This window comes from Dermochelys coriacea, chromosome 2 (assembly GCF_009764565.3).
Source record: "Dermochelys coriacea isolate rDerCor1 chromosome 2, rDerCor1.pri.v4, whole genome shotgun sequence".
Lineage (NCBI taxonomy): Eukaryota > Metazoa > Chordata > Testudines > Dermochelyidae > Dermochelys > Dermochelys coriacea.
Window position 1 is genome coordinate 158,231,912 of NC_050069.1, and position 22,045 is coordinate 158,253,956.

Here is a 22,045-nt window from a genome sequence, read left to right on the forward strand (position 1 = left end):
CATTACTGTAGCAGAGACTGTGTATGAGAGAGGGCCCTCCTATCACTTCAGTGGAGGGCTCCTTCTGGGGGGATGGGAGGGGCAGCATACATTGATTTATTGAGCAGGAAGCTGCCCGCACTTATTTACTGTGTGGAGGGAAGTATAAATTGTCTTGTTGGTATGATGGCCCAGTATCAGGGGTTAAAGTAAGGGGAAATTGGGGGGGGGAAGAATCAGAGCTTCCCCTCCTCTGTTAAAGCAGAAGGATCCCACCTGCTCTCCCTGGCTTGAGTAAGCTGCACTTCTTCTCTTCCTTGGCTAGTTCAGTGCAAGCTCCCTCCCTTGTTTCAATGTACTTAAACCACTGCCCAGCATTACCCAATGCGCTGGGAATTGCAGGAATTGACTGGAGTGCGTAGTAAGAAGGGACATTAACTGGGGGGCTCAGAATTCATGCCCAAGCGATAGATACCTGAGCAGCAGAGGCATGTGTGGTTCTGGAAGGAGTGTTGGGTAAATTTCTTAAGCCTTAGTTATGAGAAGTTAGCGGAGTGGTAAAGCAAGGGATTGGGAGTCAGGAGAGCTGGGTGTAAGCTCCAGCTCTCCCATTGACTTGATGAATGATTCGGCATGCCATCCTCTGTCTCAGTTTCCCCATTTGTAATATCATTTCATCAAAAAATTGTTGTTTAAGAGCCATTTGGGATTATTTGGATGAACGCTCCACCAGTACATTTATGGTGACCCTTGCAGCCGCTGGCCATGGTTTCATCTTCTCATTACCTCACCTCCTTTCCTCCCTCCACTTTGCAACAGAACATACAACTTTTAACTCTGTCCAGCTGGAGCAATTGGAAATGGATGTTTCCAGCTGCTGAATTGCTATTGTGTTGAAATAGATGGTTGGCAAGTATGGGATAGACTTTTAGTCAATGGTTATCTGTTTAAATTGGCTGTGCTAGATGATTATTAGTAAGGGATGGATTTTTGTAAAAGTGGGTTTGTAGCACTCTTTCTTATTTTGGCAAGTTATTGCTTGTAATGCTCTGTGCACAGCTAGCCTGAGCTCCCTTTGAAAGAGGTCATTAAGGTGTGTTTATTTCAATGTACATTTATGCAATGCTTCATTACTACCATGACGGTGTTATAAAAAAACCTCACCAATCCATTTATAGACTGACATGACTGTTTAAGTGACATGCACCATCTTTCAAATTCTGGGTGTCCAGATGCATAAAATACTGCACAATCAAATAAAACCAGTTGCATTCATTTGAATGTATTGATCAACAGGAAAGAAGGTAGGGGTTGGGGGGAGGAGGGAGAGGAAAAGAAGGGTTATATAAAAGGACGTGTTCTCTTGTCAGTGTACATATACACATGAAACATATACACTGCAATAAAAACATCGTGCTCTTGGTATATCAGAGAGAGGGAAAAGAGAGGGGAGAGCAGTATTTCAATCCTAACTTCCTTAAACTCAGGATCCTTGAAAATACATGTCATTTTTTTTTTTACTAAAAGGCGTATTTCTTAATTTGTGCTCTTAATTTGCTAATAGAGAAGAGGTACACGTTGGCCTCAGTCATTATCATTTCTATAGGTCACTAAAGGGACCTTATCATAAATCTTTGTGTGACATCTGTAAATACAGCTATGAATTCTGAACTAGTAGCATGCAGCAGCATTGCAGGATTTCTACCTTTGACTCCGTAGGGCATTAAGAAGGCAAGCCAGTTTCTACGCCCACTTGCACACCCTGGCCTCAAAGGGGCATGGACAGTACCCAAGCTTCTATGTTGTACTATGACACATGTGCTAACCAGGAGGGCTTGCTGCTACTTTTTGAAAGGAGCAGGAAAGTGTGCCTGGCATTTTGCCTCTGCCTGCAATGGGCTATTCTCCCCTGCAGCAGCCGCAGCAGGAAGGTCCCTGGACCACACAAGCAGTCAACATCTCTCATTTCCTCTAATGCTATGCTAAGGATGGTTTCAAATCAGGAAGCTGCTTTCCCCAACCGTCACCTGCAGCCTTATTTTAGTTTGATATTTTTAGGGGATTATATTACTCATTGCTTTTCGTTCAGTTTTGTGAACGTGCAGGATCACATCACAAGAGCAAAAACAACACCAAGAGCAACTTTGAGGTAGCTCCTTGTTTGCCAGGAGCTGAGTTTGCAATGGGTTATTTGTTTTCATTTCTTCTGTGTATTCTGTCAAAAAGCTTTTAATGCAGCACCCTAAGGGCTGGTCTACCCTGAAAAGTTACATTGGCATAGCTGCGTCTCTTGGAGGTGAGAAAAACTCATACCCCTGAGAGACCTACCCCCATGTAGACCGCTCTAAGTTGATAGTAAAACTCTTCTGTTGAACTAGCTACTGCCTCTTGGGGAGGTGGATTTACTACCGTGATGGGAGAACTCCTCCTGTCGCTGTAGTTAAGTGTCTACACTGCAGCACTGCACCTGTGCCCGGTAGCATTTAAGTACTGGCATAGCCTTATGTAACCCCAGACTTTTCAAGACAACAAGTATGAGAGATTTCCTATACAACTAGAAAGGTGCCAGCTAGCCACCCCAGTTGTCTTTGTGGTTATGGGATACACTGCCACATAACGGATCCTGGTTCTTGTTCCCTGGTGTGCAGGAAGCTCTATTGGTGATAGGGTATAAAAGGCTGGTTACAGAGCATTGATCACACTGCTTTTCTGTATTTGGAATGATAGCGACACCTGGAGAAAGGCCTACAATTCTTGCAATACTTTATTAAAAACATTTAAAATAACATGGCAAACTCCAAAACAGGCTAGTGGACATCGAAATGAACTTGACAATAGATAAATATCTGCAACCTACAGTTAAAGTGAATCATCTTTCAACCATGCTATACTTCTGTGTTCAGATGGGTACACTGTGGCCTCCTGGAAGAGGGTGTTACTTTTCAGTTGTTGCATGTATTAGTCCTAGAAAAGCGCTGCCCACATTTGCCATATCTCTTGGTTTTCATTACTACACAATAAATGAATCCTATTCGCAACCATTGTGTTCCCAAGCCTTTCAGAAATATAAGTACACCTTGTTTTCATACCAGGAATTTTTGTACTGTAGAAAAAGGTAATTAAGTGAAAAGCTATAGCTTTCTTTCTGAGCCAAAGCTGTTCATTTTGAGCACATAAGAGCCAAGTTAAGCCATTTTAATTCTTCAGACTTTCCTTCAGAATACACTGTGCGGTTTCCCTCTCTTAAAAGCATTGTCTTCAGGTGTGTTCTCATTCTTAATGCTTTCTGGAGTGCCATCATGAGGTCTTTCTATTTTGGACTATGATTATTTCCAAGTTTTTCAGAACTCATTTTGGCATTTACCTGTGTGTGAAACCGCTACAGCACTGAATTGAGAACTAAGACCAATTCTAAACTTTTCAGACCTGTCTTCTTCTCACTCCTGATTTCCCTTGGTGTAAGTTAGTCAGCTGCTTTTAGCAGAGTAACGCTATTTACACATCCGATGTATCTGAATGCATCCGATGAAGTGACCTGTAGCTCACGAAAGCTTATGCTCAAATAAATTTGTTTCTAAGGTGCCACAAGTTCTCCTTTTCTTTTGGCTATTTACACACAGATGCAAATAAAGGGAGAATCAGCCCCTTTATGTAATAGAACTTCTGTAAATTCAAGTTGTTGTTTGTAGTAGAAGGATCATACAAAATCCTTACTACTACAAACTAAAAAAATCCTTTATCTTAATTTTTATAAGTTAAAATGAAATCCCTGTATTTCCCTGAAATAGGCTGAACACACAATCCCTCTATTTTAAGGGATGTACCTAATGTCCCTCATCCCATATCAATACAGAATCCAATTTTCCTATATTTCAGCAAAGTATGATTATGTTCTAATATTGTACGACTTTATACTGTGTAATGACTTTTGTACTGCACATAAAGCATTGTGGGGTTCTGTCCCTTAATTAAGATAAGATGTGTCTTTCATTTCACTGAAACAGAGGGTTACCCTATTCTGAATTCTATTTAGATATTTCTTTCTTGAAACTAGCCTGAGCTAGGGGGTTTGAGTTGTAAGCAGCTTCAAATCCAGCTTTAGTCAGTTTTTCTTTTTTTTTCTTCATGCTGGCAGATAAACTTAAGTTTTATCTCCTTGTCTACTTCCTATTGTGTACTTTGCAAAGTTAACCTTTCTCATCTCTCAGATATATACACTAGGAAATGATAAGTACCAGAGCTCCAAGGCTGTGTCTACACTACAGAGATTATACCTGCATATATATATGTCAGCATAGCCTGTAGTGTAGATGCAGCCTACACTGAGAGAAACGTTTTTTCCATAGGGGTAAGATCACCACCTCCTCAAGTGACGGTAGCTAGGTCAATGGAAGTATTCTTCCGTTGACATAGCCGTGTCTACACTGGGGATTAGGTCAGCATAGCTATGTCAGAAGGGGTATGTCAAGGTTCCTTCCCCACTCTGACCTCTAGGGTACAGGTGTGGGGACCTGCATGAAAACCCCTCAGCTTATTTTTACCATCTTAGGTAAAAACTTCCCCAAGATACAAACTATTTTACCTTTTGCCCTTAGACTTTATTGCTGCCACCACCAAGCATCTAACAAATATATAACAGGGAAAGCCCACTTGGAAACATCTTTCCCCCCAAAATCCTCCCCAAACCCTACACCCCCTTTCCTGGGGCAGGCTTGATAAAAATCCTCACCAATTTGCATAGGTGAACACAGACCCAAACCCTTGGATCTTAAGAACAATGAAAAAGCAATCAGGTTCTTAAAAGAAGAATTTTAATTGAAGTAAAAGAATCATCTCTGTAAAATCAGGATGGTAAATACCTTACAGGGTAATCAGATTCAAAACATAGAGAATCCGTCTAGGCAAAACCTTATGTTACAAAAAGACACAAAAATAGGAATATACATTCCATTCAGCACAGCTTATTTTATCAGCCATTTAAAGAAAACAGAATCTAACGCATATCTAGCTAGATTACTTACTAAATTCTAAGACTCCATTCCTTTTCTGTTCCCGGCAAAAGCATCACACAGACAGAGAGAGCCTTTGTTTCTCTCCCCCCTCCAGCTTTGAAAGTATCTTGTCTCCTCATTGGTCATTTTGGTCAGGTACCAGCGAGGTTATCCTAGCTTCTTAACCCTTTACAGGTGAAAGGGTTTTTCCTCTGGCTAGGAGGAATTTTAAGGATGTTTACCCTTCCCTTTATATTTATGACAGGGTGTGGTTTGAAATAGCTATGGCAATCTAACTTTGAAGTGTAGACCAAACCAAAGTAAATAGCCACTTTCGGACCCCATAGCTATTTTCTATGGAGTGTACCAAATTTTGCAACATAATGCCATTGCATAATTTACTGTTCTTCCTGTGTATTGTCTCTATGTTCTTCACCTTTCTGTGTAAGACAATGAAGGAGATGTAAGAGTTAAGTTAATAAATTACCTCATAACAATAGCCATAAGTAAGTAACAACAATGTTCAAGGGCATTCAAGAATAGCATCATCTCAGATATATGTGGAACAAGAAATTAAAAGAGCAATGTTAAGTGGGCCACACACTGCCCTGCTTCAGTCTGCAGGAAAGTAAAACATGCAACTAGATCTCTGAGTGAGAATGTGCAGCATTCAGGCGGCATCTCTTCTTCAAGAGGGAGGATGCAGTACAGTCAGTCAGGGCAGCAGATCTTCAGGGTATGCAGAGACTAGCTCCATGCTTTCCAGGTCATTGCTGCATATCATCCTCTCCTTTGCTCAGCTGCTGGCCTGCTCCCTCCTCCCTTGCATTGCAACTGCTAAGGGAGCTATGCTGCTAGTAAGTAATGCCCTTCTCCCATATGCCTGTGCTCTGTCCCCTCCAAGAGGGGATGATATAAGGCATAGTGGGTGAAAAACCGAACTGTCCACCAGCATTAACTACAAGGAGGATTTCTACCCATCCTAATAAGGCCTGTTCCCCATCTCCTGACAGAGCTGTGAAATACCAGCCTTTGTATGGAGTGACTTCCATGATCCCTGGAGCCATGTAGAAGTGGCCTACAAAGAGTTGCCCCTCATGTGTTTGGGGGTATTTTGTTTGCCACTCTGCACAGCATGTGGTAGAGGGGAGTGTGGCCTAAAACAGTTTTTAACATGATGAGATAGTTTCATCTCAACCATCAAAAGCAGATCAGTTGCACACCGTGTGTGAACACCAGCTTAGGTTTCTGAAATGGTCATTTGAAAACCTATTCATCTGATTAAAATCGGGCCTTCTCCATGTCAGGCAACACCTTCATTATAATGGTCTCTCAGTGTTTTGAAGGCTTGTAACATGCTTGCTAGCACTCACTTTAGGTAGAAACTTGGCACACAAGTTTTCTTTAACTCTCTTATATTAGAGTAAGCAAAATAATTTGAGTCTTAGAGCTAATGATGGGTGAGTTAGAGGGTTGGCTTGAAAGAGCATGCAAATGTTTACATGCTTATTGGAACCGTAGCTACACTTTTCAAACCTCTTGTATCTGCAAAACTAAGTTGGCTATCTCATGAGAGCAGGCTTTCTTGCAGTATTTTCTTCTTCTGCTTGGGTCAGAAATACCACGGGAACAACTGCTCTTACGGTGTCTGCTTCACGTCGGATCTAGGATGTGTGAAAATAAAAGAATAACTGTGGGGAAAGTTATCTGAACTCTTTTAAAAACGCACAGGTTTGTTTTTAATTTTGAGCAATAGCCACTTGATGTTGGTTGGTTTCTTGTGCTCCCCCAGCTAAACTTGATAAGCCTGATGCTGATTTCACCATCAGGGCTGTAAATCAGGAATAACTCCATTATAGTCAATGGAATTAAACTGTTGTAAAACTGGTATTTGAATTTGGCTCATGGTTTAGAAGGCAGTTTTCTCTTATTGGTATTATGCTTTCCATGCCTTCATATGAATTACTGTGCAGGTCCTTGAGCTCTTTTGCCAGGAGTTGAGGTGATTTGTAAACTAAAGTACTGTTAATATTATTAAACAACTTAATCTTTAATTATCACACGTTACCCTAGTACTCTTCACTGACCAAATCTTCCCCAGCACCAATCAGAGGAGCTGGGTTTATCTCCAGAGCATTACACTGAGGCTGGAGTATGTAGAAATGCTGCCCCATCCCACGCCTTGGAGCAGCATTAGGGTCAGCTGGTGGCGGCTCCTGCAGCCCCTTAGACTTCTGTAGCCCCAGCTGCTCCTAAACCCTCACTCACTGTGGGCAGTGGACCTGAATAGCAGCAGATCCTCACGGTGTGAGGAAGAACAGGGAGGTTCCGCACGGAGTTGTGAGAAGCGGTATGCCCAGGGTGGAGGATTTTCTGCACTGTGCAGTAGGGTTTTGGGATTCTTTATTAGATTATACAATTTGTCTTTACATTAGAAAAGCTGCTTCTGTACTTGACCTAGAACTGGTTTCCACGCAATTCCTTATTTCAATGAACAAAAACAAGGACATTTCTAAGTTAAAGCATATGTGGGGTGGGACGTCAGACACCTTTCTAAAATGTATGCAGAATGGATTGGGTTAACTCAGAATTTCTTTGCATTTCTTTATTTTAATTGGCCCCTGTAATATTATTTAAATGTAGTTGAATGTGTTTATTAAAAATAAAGCTAAAAATTTGCTATTAAAAGTGATTCAGCTCAGTGTGCAAATTAGTTCTAACGATAATTTAAAGCCAAAGGGGTTGCTACGTATAACTTTAACAGAGAATAAATTCCACTTTGTCTTAATGTTCCTGAATGCCATTTTAATTTGTATTGTAAGATCAGCTGATGCATTTTTATGGAGACCTCAGGCAATCGTTTTAGTTTAAAACAGCCTTGCTGCTGATGCTATTACCACTAATAATGCATAGTTACTGCAGACCTTTTAACATTAATTAGAAAGGTCTGTAATAAAATCAAAGGCTTTTGTTATCCTCTGGCACCACAAAGGAGCTGTAGCACATAATGTTATTTAGCTTTAGTTTTTTTAGTTTAGGAGCTTCCTGAATACAGTAAGCTTATATTAACTCTCTGGTTGTTGCTTAAACACTGTTGTAAAGGACAAATATTATATATTGAGCAAAAAGATTTGGCTACATTCCTAACACCTTTGTTTTGGAACTTAAAACTGGCTGCTAATTTTTTTCCGTCCTGTAACCCATCCTCTGCCACCTTTCAAGGGGTTTCTAATGTGTGTTTTGCTTTTATTTCCAAACTTCTTGCTTTCTTTATTTCTTGAACACTTCTGGTCTGCTCCATGATGGCCAGATTCTGCTATACTCCAGCTTGGTCTACACTTAAAAATTAGATTGACCTAGCTATATCACTCAGGGCTGTGAAAAATTCTATGCCCATAGTGCCTTGATTAGATCAGTCTAACCACTAGTATAGCCGTGGTGACGTTGACGGAAGAATTCTTCCATCACCACTAGCTATCACCTCTTTGAGAAGTGGATTACTTACATCAACAGAAAAACCCCTTCTGCAAATGCAGGCAGCATCTACACTACAGCACTATAGAGGCACAGCTGCATCACCATTGCTGTGCTGGTGTAGCGACTATTGTGTAGACATGCCTTTACTCTGGTATATCATTACAACAGGACAACTCATTCAGTGAAGAACTACTCACTGTAACAGCGACAGAATCTGTCCCAGACTGCTTAAACCTCATTATAACCTTGAACATTCATAGAGGTAATGGTTGCCTGATCACACAATCCATTGGCATTTGACTTGGGGGTAAAATGCACACGTGGCCTTCGAGAGCTATCAAATGGGGACCTTGACCTGCTGATCCTAAAATGTTTGGTCACATTTTTAATTGCTAATGTATTTTGTTAATTTGTTCACCCACAGAGAACAGTGACCCAAATCTTCAATGTAATGAGCTCATTACAATGCAGTGTGCATTTTAAATCATGATCAAAAGCGTGTGGCAAGGAATAAAGCCCTGATAAGCTGGATAAAACCAAACTCTAACCAGCTCATATAAATGAGTCTACTACAAAGGAGTTCATGTCTAACTGCCATAAACCCTGTGAGTGCTAAGGTAGAGGTGCTCAAGATTTAACACTGATAGTATTACTATTTATTGTAATTTATATTATGGTAGTATCCAGTGACCAAAATCAAAATTAGGATCCCATTGTATTGGCTGCTAGAGAAAAACATAAGGTGGCTCAATTTCTTTCCCAAAGAGACACGAATCTAAACTTTCCATTTTTTATTACTTTTAGTAAAAGTGTAACCTATTGATTGATGCAGGAGTTTAGTTGTTGCTTAAATACTATTGATTAGGATGAATCAGCAACATGATTTTTCTTCAAGGATATTGGCTATAAGCATACAGGAAGGTTAGATTAGTTCATAGAGGTGGGGAAGTAGCAACAAAAGATCGCATTGAATCTAAATGAAAAAAATTTGAATTGAGAGGATATAGAGTAAAATCTGTATAGATTCAGTTCATAGAAATTCATAAGATACAAGTTATAAGAATCCAAATATACCAGCAGGATTATATTACCAGCCTCCTGATCAGGAAAAATGATATTGAGTGCACAATGCTGAGAAAGATTAAAGAGGCAACTAAATCTATAAAGTAGCAATAATGGGTAACTTCAGCTACTCACATATAAACTGCTCGAATGTCTCCTGGGGACACAATTTATAGAAGCAGTTTCTCAAGACCTTAAATTTTTGCTTTTTTGAAACAGCTAATTCTAAGGCACACAAGAGGAGAAGCTGTTCTTGACTTAGTCCTAAGTATACCACATATAAGTTGGTTCAAGGCATAACTACAGCTGAGCTATAAGAGTGAGCACAACAGAATTAAATTGGACATCCCTGGGGGAGAGACTGCACCAAACACTAGCACTGTGACATTAAGCTACAGAAGAAAGGATTTTTAAATAATGAAGGAGCTAGTCAGAAAGGTCCTAATGTCAAAAGAGCAGAAATTAAAATCCTGAGATCCATAGGAATGTAAGACATGATGCTGAAGGAACGTTGTGGGCACTGATTCCAGTCCCCTGTTACGGCAGGCAACCCCATCTTGCAATCCCATTCATAAACTTGTCAAATGCCATCTTAAAACTAGTTAGCTTCTTTGCTCTCACTGCTGCTATTGGAAGGCTGTTCCAGAACCTCACTCCTCTGATGGTTAGAACCTTCTAATTTCCAGCCTAAAATTTATTCCTGGCCATTTTATACCTATTTCTTCTTGTGCCAACACTGCCTGTTAGCTTAAATAGCTGTTCCCCTCCCTTTTGTTTACCCTCTTGGTGTATTTATAGAAAGCAATCATATCTGCTCTAAGGCCTGGTCTACACTGCAAAATTAGGTCATCATAAGCTGCCTTGCGTTGCCCTAGTTGTGCATATGTCTCCCAGTAATGTAAGTGCCCTGTTACAGCAACACAATAATACCACTTCCCCAGAGACTCTGAACCATGGTCTACATATTGAGGTCAGTGCAGCACGAATGTTGATACCGAGTTACTTACGTCGACTCTCGCAGTCCTCCGGCAGCTGTCCCACAATGCCCGACACTGATCGTTCTGGTCACAATTGTGAGCTCCACTGCCCGGAGGTCATGGAGACTGGAAGCCCACACCATTGAAACCCCACAAATTTTTGAAATGTTTTTTTCCTGATTCTCCAGTTAAGTGAGCACACCTAGCAGCTCTCCATTGTTGCGTGTAGCTGCCCACACTGGCTACACACTCCAGATGTGCTCCAGCTTGGAGTAAACAGATATTGGATCTCCTGGCTCCGTGGGGAGAAGAGGCTGTGCAAACACAGCTACGGACCAGCCATAGAAGCAAGGTCATCTACAAGCAGATTGCATGGGGGATGCATGAGAAGGGGTATGACAGGGACCAGCAGCAGTGTCATATGAGAGCAAAAGAACTGCATCAAGCATATCAGATGGGCAGGGAGGCCAACAGCTGATCTGCTGCTAAACCACAGACTTACCACTGTTACAAAGAGCTACATGCCATACTTGGCGGAGACCCTACTACTAACCCGCAGATCACTGTGGAACCTCTGAGTATCCCAGTCCGAAGTATGGCTAAATAGGAAAGTGCATTCTATCAAGCCAAACAGATAATCTTCAAAAACTGGAGATCCATCCCAACTGAAGTCAATGCAACACATTGCATGTAGGGGGGGAAAATGAGACGAGCCAAGAGGGATTTAGGAAAGCAAATAGCCCAGAAGATAAAAAAAAAAATACGAAATTATTTAAGTATGGCAGAAGAAGGAAGCCTGTGAGAGAATCATTGGATCTGCTGGGCTACCAGGAAATAAAGGGAGCCATGAAGAATAACAGTACTGTAGAGAAGCTGCATCAATCTTCGCCAAAAAGAAAGTTGAGTCGGTAACTTCTTTTTTTCCAGGTAATTAAAATAAGGCATGATCAGAGTTTGAGATGTCAGAAGAGTTAATGCTGGAACAAACTGATAAACTAAATAGCAGCTGATGCCTAGAACCAAATGATAAACATCTAAAACTTCTAAAGGAATTTAATATTGAAGCTACGAAGCTGCTAACAAAATTACCAATTAAAACTGACTACTATACCGAAGGATTGGAGGGCAGCCAATATTAGACCTATCTAAAACAGGTGCTAAGGGGTGATTCTGGGAACTACCCAGAAAGCCTTACTTCAGTACCAAGTAAACTATTTGAAATGCGGATAAAAAAAAAGAGAGTGAATACGATAGAGACAGACCAGCACAGCTTCAGTAAAGGAAAACCACATCTACTATAATTCTATGACCATGTCAACAGAATAGTGGATAAAGAAGCACTGGCTGATATAAATGTATTTGGACTTTCAAAAAGTCCTTCATAAGAGGTTATTAAAGAAGTTTATTAGCCACAGGATGAGATGTAAAATACATGCATGGATTTGAAATGTTATTAGAAACAGAAATATGTATGTGGGAATAAATGGGTAACTTTCAATATGGCACAGGTGAATGGTGGGTTTCTCCAAATGTTTGATACTAGATTCATTGCTGTTTAGTAAATACTCATTAATAATCTGAACAAGGGGGTGAGTAGGAAACTACAAAATTTGCAGATGACACACAATTATTTAGGTTGTTCAAGACTCGAGAAGACTGTAAGGAACTCCAAAGGGACCTAATAAAGCTAGGTGAATGGGCAGCATGCTGGCATATGAAATTCAGTGTTGACAAATGAAAAGTTTAAAGAAATAATCTGAAAGGCTCATTGCTAAAATTAATCTTAGAGACTCAGGGAAAACTTAACTTATGTTGACAGCTCAATGAAAATATCTGGTCAATGAACAGTGGCAGGTAAAAAAAAGCAAACAAAAGAGTTATCGTGTAAAATGAACAGGATCAGAAATAATACTGAAAATAATAATGGCATTATATAAATCAGTGGTACAGCCTGAGCTGGAAAACACTGTCTCTCAAAGATTGTTAAGGAACTGAGAGTCTGCAACAAAAAAATATTAGCGGCATGGACAGATTATTGTCTCTCTTTAAGAGAATGAAAAGATTGGAACAGTTTAGAGAGGGGACATGATAGAGCTATATGGAACATTATAGAAAGGGTAAACAGATGCTCCTATTTACACTCTCATAGTACATTAGAGATTTATTAACAAATAAACAAAAAGACCAAATGAAATTTGTGGAAGACACTACCAAAAAACAGCACAGAGGCCAAGAGCTAAGCAGGCTTTAAAGAAGAATTTCCAATTTGTATGGCTCAAAAGAACAGCCACAGATATATTAGATGAGATAATAAAAAGAATATAAACCTCATTGCTTCAGGGCATAAAGTGGCTACTAGCTGATGTTTAGGAAGAAGGCTTGCTGTGGGCAGGATATTTCTTTATGGAGTTTCTCTGCACCTCCTCTGAAGCATCTGCTATTGGACACTGTGACAGGCAAAAGGTCTGATTCTCCCCTACCTTGCACCTGTGGAGTGATTTACAACTGTGTAAAGAATTACTAATCTGAATGGTAGCATTTTGCACTCACTTTGCAAAACTGTGAATGATTACGCAACCTGCAAGGCAGTAGAGAATCAGGCCCAGGATGTCCAATTCGATGGGCCTAATCCAGTATGGTAATTCCTGTGTAAAAATAAGGAAGTCAAAGCAGGACAGACAGACTAACTGCACGCAGTCAGTGTATCTCTAGACTGATTGACAGTACAGCGGATACAACAAATAATTCAGGTGAGTCACTGACAGTTAGTAGAGGGTGAATCTTAAAATGTTCATAAATTCATTTTCTGTTCATACAAACCTTATGTAAAGTACTTAAAACTTGGGCTAAAAACCTTTCAATAACCAACTTTCTTATGCAATTCCCAGCACTTTTGCTTATGTCCAAAGGTGCATGAAAGTAAATGCTTTGTCATTTTTCATTTGGGTCAAGGTTTTGGTTTTAAGTTAGTTCTTATTTTGCCTGAACCAGGCAAAAATTCTCTACTGCTAACAGAATATTTTCCATCGTGCCCTTGCTAGATGGCTGAAATTATTATTACTGGTAAATATTTATATAGTGCCGAGAGGCCCCAGTTGGGAACGGGGCCCCATTGTGCTAGGTGCTGGACAGATGTAGAAAAGAGAGGACTTGTCCCAAAGGGTATACAATTCAAAGAATATGACATGCATCCTGAAGAGAATGCGAAGGGGAAGAATTTCTTTCAGTACTTTTTTTTTTAAGATGCTATAAAGGGTATGAAATGGCAATATTTTGACATTTGGTATGTATTTTGGCAGTGAGGAAACCTTGTTATGGTTATTTTTAGGAGAGAAAAAAGGAGAAACATCACTTTCTGTTTTCATACACAGAAAAATCTTACTTCGATCAATAAAACTTTCCAACTTGTATACAATGGATATAAGATAACAGTTTATGCACTGTTGAGCTATATTAGGGGATTTCATACAAGACTTCCTGATCAATGCCTTACCAGGAAAGTAAAAGATGTTATCTGAAGAAAAGCGTAATCTGAGAGTATTTAGGGCTTGATCCTGCACCCAGTGAAATTAATGCAAGCTTTGCCCATGGCGTCAGCCAGAATCAATAGATATAATTATAGAACCAAGTCATCCAAACTTTTTTGTTTAATGAATGAAAACTATGGTATTCATTAAATACAGCTGTTAGATAAAGAGATTATTTATGAATGAAAACCTACATTGGGAAGGTTATCCTTAAATAAACTTTTATTTGCATGTTAAGGAAGAATAATGATTGAAATGGGCAGGAGTTGCATATCAGCTCCTCCTTAGCTATTTTGTCACGTAACTTAGTCCTCTGAGATATAATTAAACCGAAAAAAAGTGTTAACATTTTCAATTTCCATTTTAGTCAGTGAATGGAAAGAATCAAAAAATCTGTCTGTTGAATGATTTGCTGCAAAACTGTTGCAAACTATCTTAGTGAGCAGCTTGTTAAATGTTAAGTTCCTTTACAAGTTTCCATGTGTATAATGCATTCTTAAAGTATGCTTAAAAATAACTAGTCAAATTATCCTTAAGAACTTCTTTCTCAAATTATTTTACTTTTCTTTATGAGCCTGGAGAAACTGGACCCACCTAGAACTTATTACTGTTTGTTTGATTTTTGCCAACTAATTTAAATTTCACAGTCCCTTTCCTCGGATCCCAAAGGAGGTGTAGGGAAAGCAATAACTCTACATTTACTTTGTGAGATGGTCTGTAGACTTTTCTTTCTAAAAGACCCCTTCTTCTCTGATGCTCAACATGCATTGAAGTACAGTTTAAACACTAGCTGGTCAAACCCTGTTTAAGCTGACTTAGCCCATACTGGTTGAAAAGTGGATGTTTAACTAGTTCAGCAAATACTATTCCCAGGCAAATGTAGATAGGGCCTAAATTATCAACATTAAAATTCTAGGAAATCTTAAGAGTTCCATGTGTACTGTGGTGTCTACCAGGCAAGGGACCTGGCTACAATATTGTAGTTCTTGAGCCTCTTCTCCTGCACTCTTAAAATATGATGTGCATAGTTCAATGCCAGGTTTCAACATGTAAAGGCACTGCCATAGTGGACCTGGGGGTATTTTTACATTATGGGTGCTACAGTGGCACTGCCACCTTGCTGCTGTAGCACCATAGTATAGAATGCACAATGATGAAAGGGGGTTTTCCATTGATGTAGGTAGTCTACTTCCCTGAGCGGCAGCAGCTAGGTCAATGGAAGAATTCTTCTGTTGACCTAGCAGCATTACAGCAGGGACTACGTTGGCTTAACTGTGGCACTCAGAGAGGTGGATTTTTCACACCCCCGAGTGCTGTGATTATGTCAACGTAATTTTAAAGTGTAGATCAGGCATGGGTTCCCCAGTGTGGCAGAAGTTACGATGTAGAGGAGGCCTAAGAATGATCAGTGCTTTGAGAAGGGAAGAAAGAGAATCAAACCTGACACGGTTCTGCAATTGCTGAAAGACAGAGAACAGAAATAGGTAGAGCAATGAGGTACTGTAGCTTGCTAAAGCCAGGTTAGACAAATCAGTTTTCCACAAAATCATAGGTCAATGCTAGCATTTAAAGCAATACTTCAAAACAATTGGCTTTCATTTATGATATTCTGCCAGTGACTTTAAATCTAATTTCTTTTTCTAATTTCTTACTAAGATTAAGGAGGTGTTATTCATTCTTCTTTAAAAATCATAAAGGTATACGTGCAAAGCAGTGCATAGGATATTAGCTTTATTGTGAATCTCATGGCTAAAGATCCATGCAACATTTTGAATATTTGCTAACTGGTGTTTACAATTTTTGTTTCTTTCACCAGAGAGAGATCTTTCCAATTTGTACAGCAGACTAGAAACTAGGACTTGTTTTAAGCAGTCTTTATACAACATTATCTGTACAGAAGATTATAATTTGTGTTCATATTAAAATGTGAAGATACTATAAAAGTAACTTTTCATCAGTTTTGGGTGACTGAGCCTGGTTTACTCTAACAAGTTTTGTTAGCATAGTTGTCAGTTAGGAGTGTGGAAAAATCCCACCCCAAACCAATTTAGCAATTCTGGCAAAAGCCTTAGTGTAGACAGTAATATCCGTAAAAGTCTTTTTTCTGGTATACCTTATTCTATTTGGGAAAATTGTATAAGCTATACCACTATAGCTTACTGGCAAACCTTTCCAAGTGTAGACAAGGCCAGAGTTACAGGGTCCATGAAAGTGACAGAACACAGAGGTTAACACACAAGCTAACCTACAGAGATTTGTCGATGCATCACAATACTTGACTTTAACACAATTGTTGACCTACTGCTGAGTGTCTATGCAGAGTTTGCTTTGTGCGTGAACTGAATTGTGTGTGAAGGGTTTCTGTGTACTGAAGACTTAGGCCTGGTCTACCCTAGGTTATAGTCCAAGACATGATTATTATCAGACAAAACAAAACTGCATTCTAACACAATGTGACACTGCCCTGGGATAACATACTGCCATGCAACAACTTAAGCAGGTTGTGCTTCACAGCCTCTCGAAGTGGAGCTGAGCATGGTGTGGGTGGAGGATGGAGAAAGAAGAGGAAAGAGGGAAGTGCCTCTGGCAGAAATCCCCCTCAACTCAGAGCAGCACCAACCCATTGTGACTTCCTTTGACCCAAATCCCACAATTCTCGGCTGCTGCAAAGGATTGTGGGACATGGTGGATTGCAGGTCATTTTTTGGTTCAAGAATACAAAGAGATTGAGAACCTCTACAGCAGACCAGAGTATGGTGAAATAATGGTGTTAACACAATTTGTAGACAGAGACAGCAGTGCTGGGGGTATTCGGATAAGCTTGCTGCTGTCATTTTTACCACCATGTTGTCCAGCCTTCTCTGAAAAGTCTTGGACTGGCAAAAACACTAGAGGCCATGTGCTGAAATCACCAGGCTAATTCAGATTTATACCCAGGAGTGCAGAGGTGAAAAAAATAAGCTACTGTGCTACCTAGTTATCCCCAGCCACCTGTGTACAGGATAGCTACAACAGGTGCATCATTAGAATAAGCAGAAATTATTTCACTATTAATTCCTTACAGAGTTATTTGTCTGTGTGGAACTGTACCCCATCCTCCTTGGCACCTGCAGAACTGCTGTAATTCCATCCTACCGGTAGCTTCAACTGCAAACTATTGTCCAGAATTGTTGCCTGGGAGTTCACCATTTAGGTGAATGAAAGGCAGCTTACAAAAACTAGTTGTCAGAGCATATAGATTTCTAATTCAGTTTAAGAGCTAGATGCCGATACCTTTACTCATGGTGAATAGCAGCTGATTCAGTGAGTGTTCCCATTGACTTCAGTGGAATACTTCTGGAGTAAGATGTTACTCAGTGTGAGTAAAGCTGTCAGACTGGCCTTATGAAATGAGTGTATTCCCATTAACTCAAGCTGCAATAGATCCAGATGCATTGTTACGGGGACATATTTCAGGAAAGCGAGCTATTAAAATGGTATGACATTTCTTGATTAAACTTTAGAGGGTGATGTGAGGCATGAGGACAACTCGGTTTCTCTAATCATCTGAAAAATGCAATAATTGTCCAGAAATGCATAGTTCTCGTGACATGGAATTTGCACACTTGGCCAGAGAAAAAAAGCTGAGGCCTTATAGGTGTGAGTATGAACTCAGACTTGGCAGCTAAGTTCCAGTTGTAAAGTCTAAAACCATTGCATGATATTGGAATACTCATGGCATTTTCCTCTTGTTCATTGAGAAGCTCATAGAGGTCTTAAGTTGACTCTGTCTGTCTTATTCATACTGAATAGTATCTTTCTATGGAAGCAGTCTATGGGGTTTCTTGTGTAGTAAAGTGCTACTCTACAGGAATAAGTGTGGTACAATCTGGCCCCTTGATGGTTTAGGATTAGATTTTCTCTTGGGCTGCATGCCAGGGCAGGAAAGTAAAGGGGAGTAAGGCACTTCCCTTGCCTCTCCTTTACACCTTTGCTTTGGATAGGCAGCCCTTGGTTCTAGATGCACAATAACAAGTGGCCTGTGTGACCAGTTACTTCCCACCCTCACAGATCAGGTGGAGGGGGAAGGATGAATCCTTGACTCTACCCCTTACTGTGCCAGCCAGCACCGCTGAGGCAATGGGGAGGGGGTAAAAATCTACTGCTGGCATAAGCCAGGTCTGGCATAGGCTAGCACTTAATCACTATTTTAAGAGCCTGGAGGGAAATGTGGCTCTGTGAGCCCGATTCCTTCACTGCCGTGCTTTTGGGGCACTGCAGCAATGTGCCACCAGGATGCACCGTTAGAGAGGGGTCAATGTTCATAACAAAAACAGCGTGCAATAGGAGACAAAACTTTCCAAGTGTAGAGGAAAGTTTCAGCTGATATAAAATATTCTGTTCACTGGGGGGAAACTGTTCCTTAATTATATCTGTCAGAATTCTATAGAATAGTGAGGCTGTAGCATGAAGGCTACTTCACAATATCAGGTTTTCAGATGTCTTCAAAATTCTTGTTCCATACTTCTGATTCAGGGCATTTCTCAGTCATGTCTCTGTCTGAAAACATAGCAAAAGGGAATCCTGACCCAAGTAAGTCTGGCTCAGCAAAATTTATTTTCAGGGATAAAGCATGTAATCCGTTCTCCTTAATGTGATAAATTGGTTGATAATTTACTGACTGGAAATGCAAGGAATGGAGGGAATGACCACCAAAAAAACCACAACCCTTTGAAAACCTGAATGCCATTGTTTGTAAACATAGAGCAATGGTTTTCAGGGACTCTAAACAATCTGTGAGGCAGTGCAGCCTTCATAACAAAGAGAAGATGCTAACTGGAAGGGAAACTGGTTTTCTTTATTGGATTACTCATGTTGTGGAAGGTATGTTCCAGCTGTTGAATTAATGGCCCAGATGCTCCTCAAAACTGACTGTTTCAGAATGTTTATTGAGCACAGTTTGCCTCCTTCTCCCAGTGTTGTCACCTTAATCCAGTTTTAACCTGGTTTGGGGTCATCCACATAGGCAGAAGCAAAATGTTACAACTTGGTCTATTTCACAGGTCTTGTCTACCCTGGAAACTTAAGGGACCTCTGCCTTGTTACACTCATCCTGGTGCATCTACACTGGTGCTAGCTGTGGTGCGAGCACTGGTATAGGCTGGCTGCTATCATTGTTACAATCATGTTACAATACCACCAATCATTGCATACGTCTGCAAGGTGATAGGGGAAGATTTTTCAATACATCTTAAAACATGGAGTCCGACTGTTTGTTTTTTGTATTAATTTTCAGCAAACTTGGGCCCAGTTGTGTGCGAGTTGAGCAGCATTATAGGTTGATATTAACACCATGAGAAACTCAGTGGTTTTGATTGAGTTTCAGATGAAAGTGAAATTCAGCCTTTCAATGCAAAATTATATATGAGCTCAGCTGTATTCAGCATGGGTTAGGATCACAAGTAGTCCTTGAATCAGGGGTGCACATCCACCATTAAGCCAAACTGAAGCAAAGGTTCACATAAATTCCTGCAAAATTGATTTGCTGAGATTCCCTCAACAGTACTTCATTGCGAAACATCTCTAGTACCTCCCACTTATCTTGCTCCGTCCTAGCTCAGAGATCTGGTCTCATTCTCCTCTCCTCTCCTCTGTTCCTTCCTTATCTAGAACCATCCCTACTAACAACAGCTGTAATATCAATCAAATTATGTTTGCATTTTGATTCTTTCACATTTTTTCTCTTTCTTTGCAGTTTTCCACTTGTCCCACAAAGTCACCCGCGTGGTTCCAGAGAGCGCTCTGTTGATTGTCCTTGGCCTCTTCCTGGGTGGTATCGTGTGGGCTGCAGATCACATTGCCTCCTTCACCCTTACACCAAATGTATTTTTCTTCTACCTGCTGCCACCCATTGTTCTAGATGCTGGATACTTCATGCCAAACAAATTGTTTTTTGGAAACCTTGGTACCATCCTTCTGTATGCAGTAATCGGGACGGTATGGAATGCTGCCACAACTGGCATGTCTCTCTATGGTGTCTACCTGAGCGGAATAATGGGTAAGCCTGATTCTCAAAAGAGTCATTGCTAATTAAAACGGGTACTGGCTGGTACATTAGTGGTGCATTATAGATAACTCTTTCCCACCAAGTATTAACTTGGACCATTTTCAGGTAAATGAAACTTCAGAGTGGACTTGAACCTGGGTTTCCAACTTTGCAGGAGACACACACACCATCCTACTTATTTACACACTTCACTGGACTAAAAAGCTAGGGTTTCAAGCCAAAAAACACACGTTTTGACACAATTCCATGTTAAAAAAAATATTCCAAAAGGTTTTTTTTTGTTCCAGTGCAGAACAAATCTCAAAAGTTGCTGCGAAACAGAAAATTGTCCTCCAATCAGCTCTAGTATTAATTAAGCAAGGGCCCTCTAAGTGTATTTATATAGTAGGTCATTGTTTCAACATTTAAAGCTAGAAACCATCCTGCTAGGGTAAGATTGAAGAACTGTAATACCAAGTGGCATTTGCAAGGGGCATTTTGCCTAAGTAATACTGATGAATGTGTAATGTCTTTGAAGTGATATGAGAAGCATACATAGCAACAGCTGTTACATCTTGGGGCATGGTTGACTGGAGGGAGGCTTTTCTGCTCCTTGAAGTTTTGAACCATGATTTGAGGACTTCAATAGCTCAGACATGGGTGAGGTTTTTCATAGGAGTGGGTGGGTGACATTCTGTGGCCTGCGCTGTGCAGGAGGTCGGACTAGATGATCAGAGTGGTCCCTTCTGACCTTAGTATCTATGAATCTTTTTGTGGAGGTGTAGTAGCACCAGGTTTGGACCACTAGCAACTCAACACCAGCAAATCAGAAGATCACAAGGGGGAATGGAGATGTGGCTGCAGTGCTGTTCAGATGTGTCTCCTCCAGGGTGTGTAGCACATCTACCTATGACTTTCTAATATCTATTACTCATGGAGCTCAGGCACCATGAATCTGGAAGCTTTCTGCTCAGGTGCAAAAGGGGTGGTGCAGGAGGTTTCCTAATGCACCCACAGAGGAGCAAACTGAGGTAATCTGACCCAATATTGTTACTCCACTAAATAACTTTTAAAGTGAACTCTGATTCTGTAGAGGGGAAAATGTGGCACAAAGGAGCATGATTAAACATAAAGGATCAGAAATAGCCTCAAAGGTTGTTCCCAACATCCATGACAGGTGAAATAACAGAATTTTTGGGTTCAGATTTTGAAAGTAGTGCCTGGGATTTAGCTACTTATTTTCCATTAAATGTGATGGAAAACATGTGGCTTCATTCCCTGCATTGCTTTTAAAACCCTATCTAGAGGTCTAACTGAGTAGAACCACAAATTATGTAGCTAGATGTTTCTTTTTATTTTACATTTATAGGAACAATTGATTAAATCAACAATTTTGCACCTGCAAAATTTGAGATTTTGGTTGTTTTTTTTAATTTGGCTCAGATATAATTTGCCTAACCATTTTTAATCAAATATGAAGTCTGTGTACCTTTCAGGGCTTTTAAAGTTGGTCAGGATCCGTTTTGTCTAATTTCTCTGTACTTTATTTAATCTAGTGTGTCTCTGGTGTGTATCACTATGGTGTCTGAGTGCCAAAAGTGATAGATTTCTGCAGCAAGAAAGTCCTTCTATAAGAACAGGTTCATAGTTTTAATTGTTTGTTTGGAAGAATGTACTTTTGCTCACCTCAGTGCCCTAACTTTGTAAAGCAGAGATAAGCAGAGGGCAAACAAACACAAGAAAACTTCCATTGTCTTAGCTACAAGAAAGAAAAAATGAGAAAGTAGTTCCACATGATGCATGCCTGTATGGTGATCTGGCAACCTCTGCAAAAAAGATATTCCTTGCAAAGGAGAGCTGGAAGGAAGGAAGGAATTTGTTGCCTCTAAGGATCTGGTTCCATATATTTATCGAAAACTTGGATTAACATTCTGACAGGTTTACACTGGCTTCTGAGGTTACAGAAAAGCTAGGCAGCCATGTTGCTAGGATTTGTAAGCCTGATGG

General features: G+C 40.2%; 1 protein-coding gene across 2 annotated transcripts in view; it reads left to right on the top strand.

Annotated features, from left to right (window-relative positions):
• The window catches only part of SLC9A3 (solute carrier family 9 member A3), a 74,977-nt gene that overhangs the window by 12,729 nt on the left and 40,203 nt on the right, over positions 1–22,045 (top strand). For both annotated transcript variants that reach the window (XM_043508575.1, XM_038390807.2), the window contains exon 2: positions 19,748–20,050. In XM_043508575.1, the coding sequence (XP_043364510.1) occupies positions 19,748–20,050 (303 nt within the window). The remainder of the gene's footprint in view (positions 1–19,747; positions 20,051–22,045) is intronic.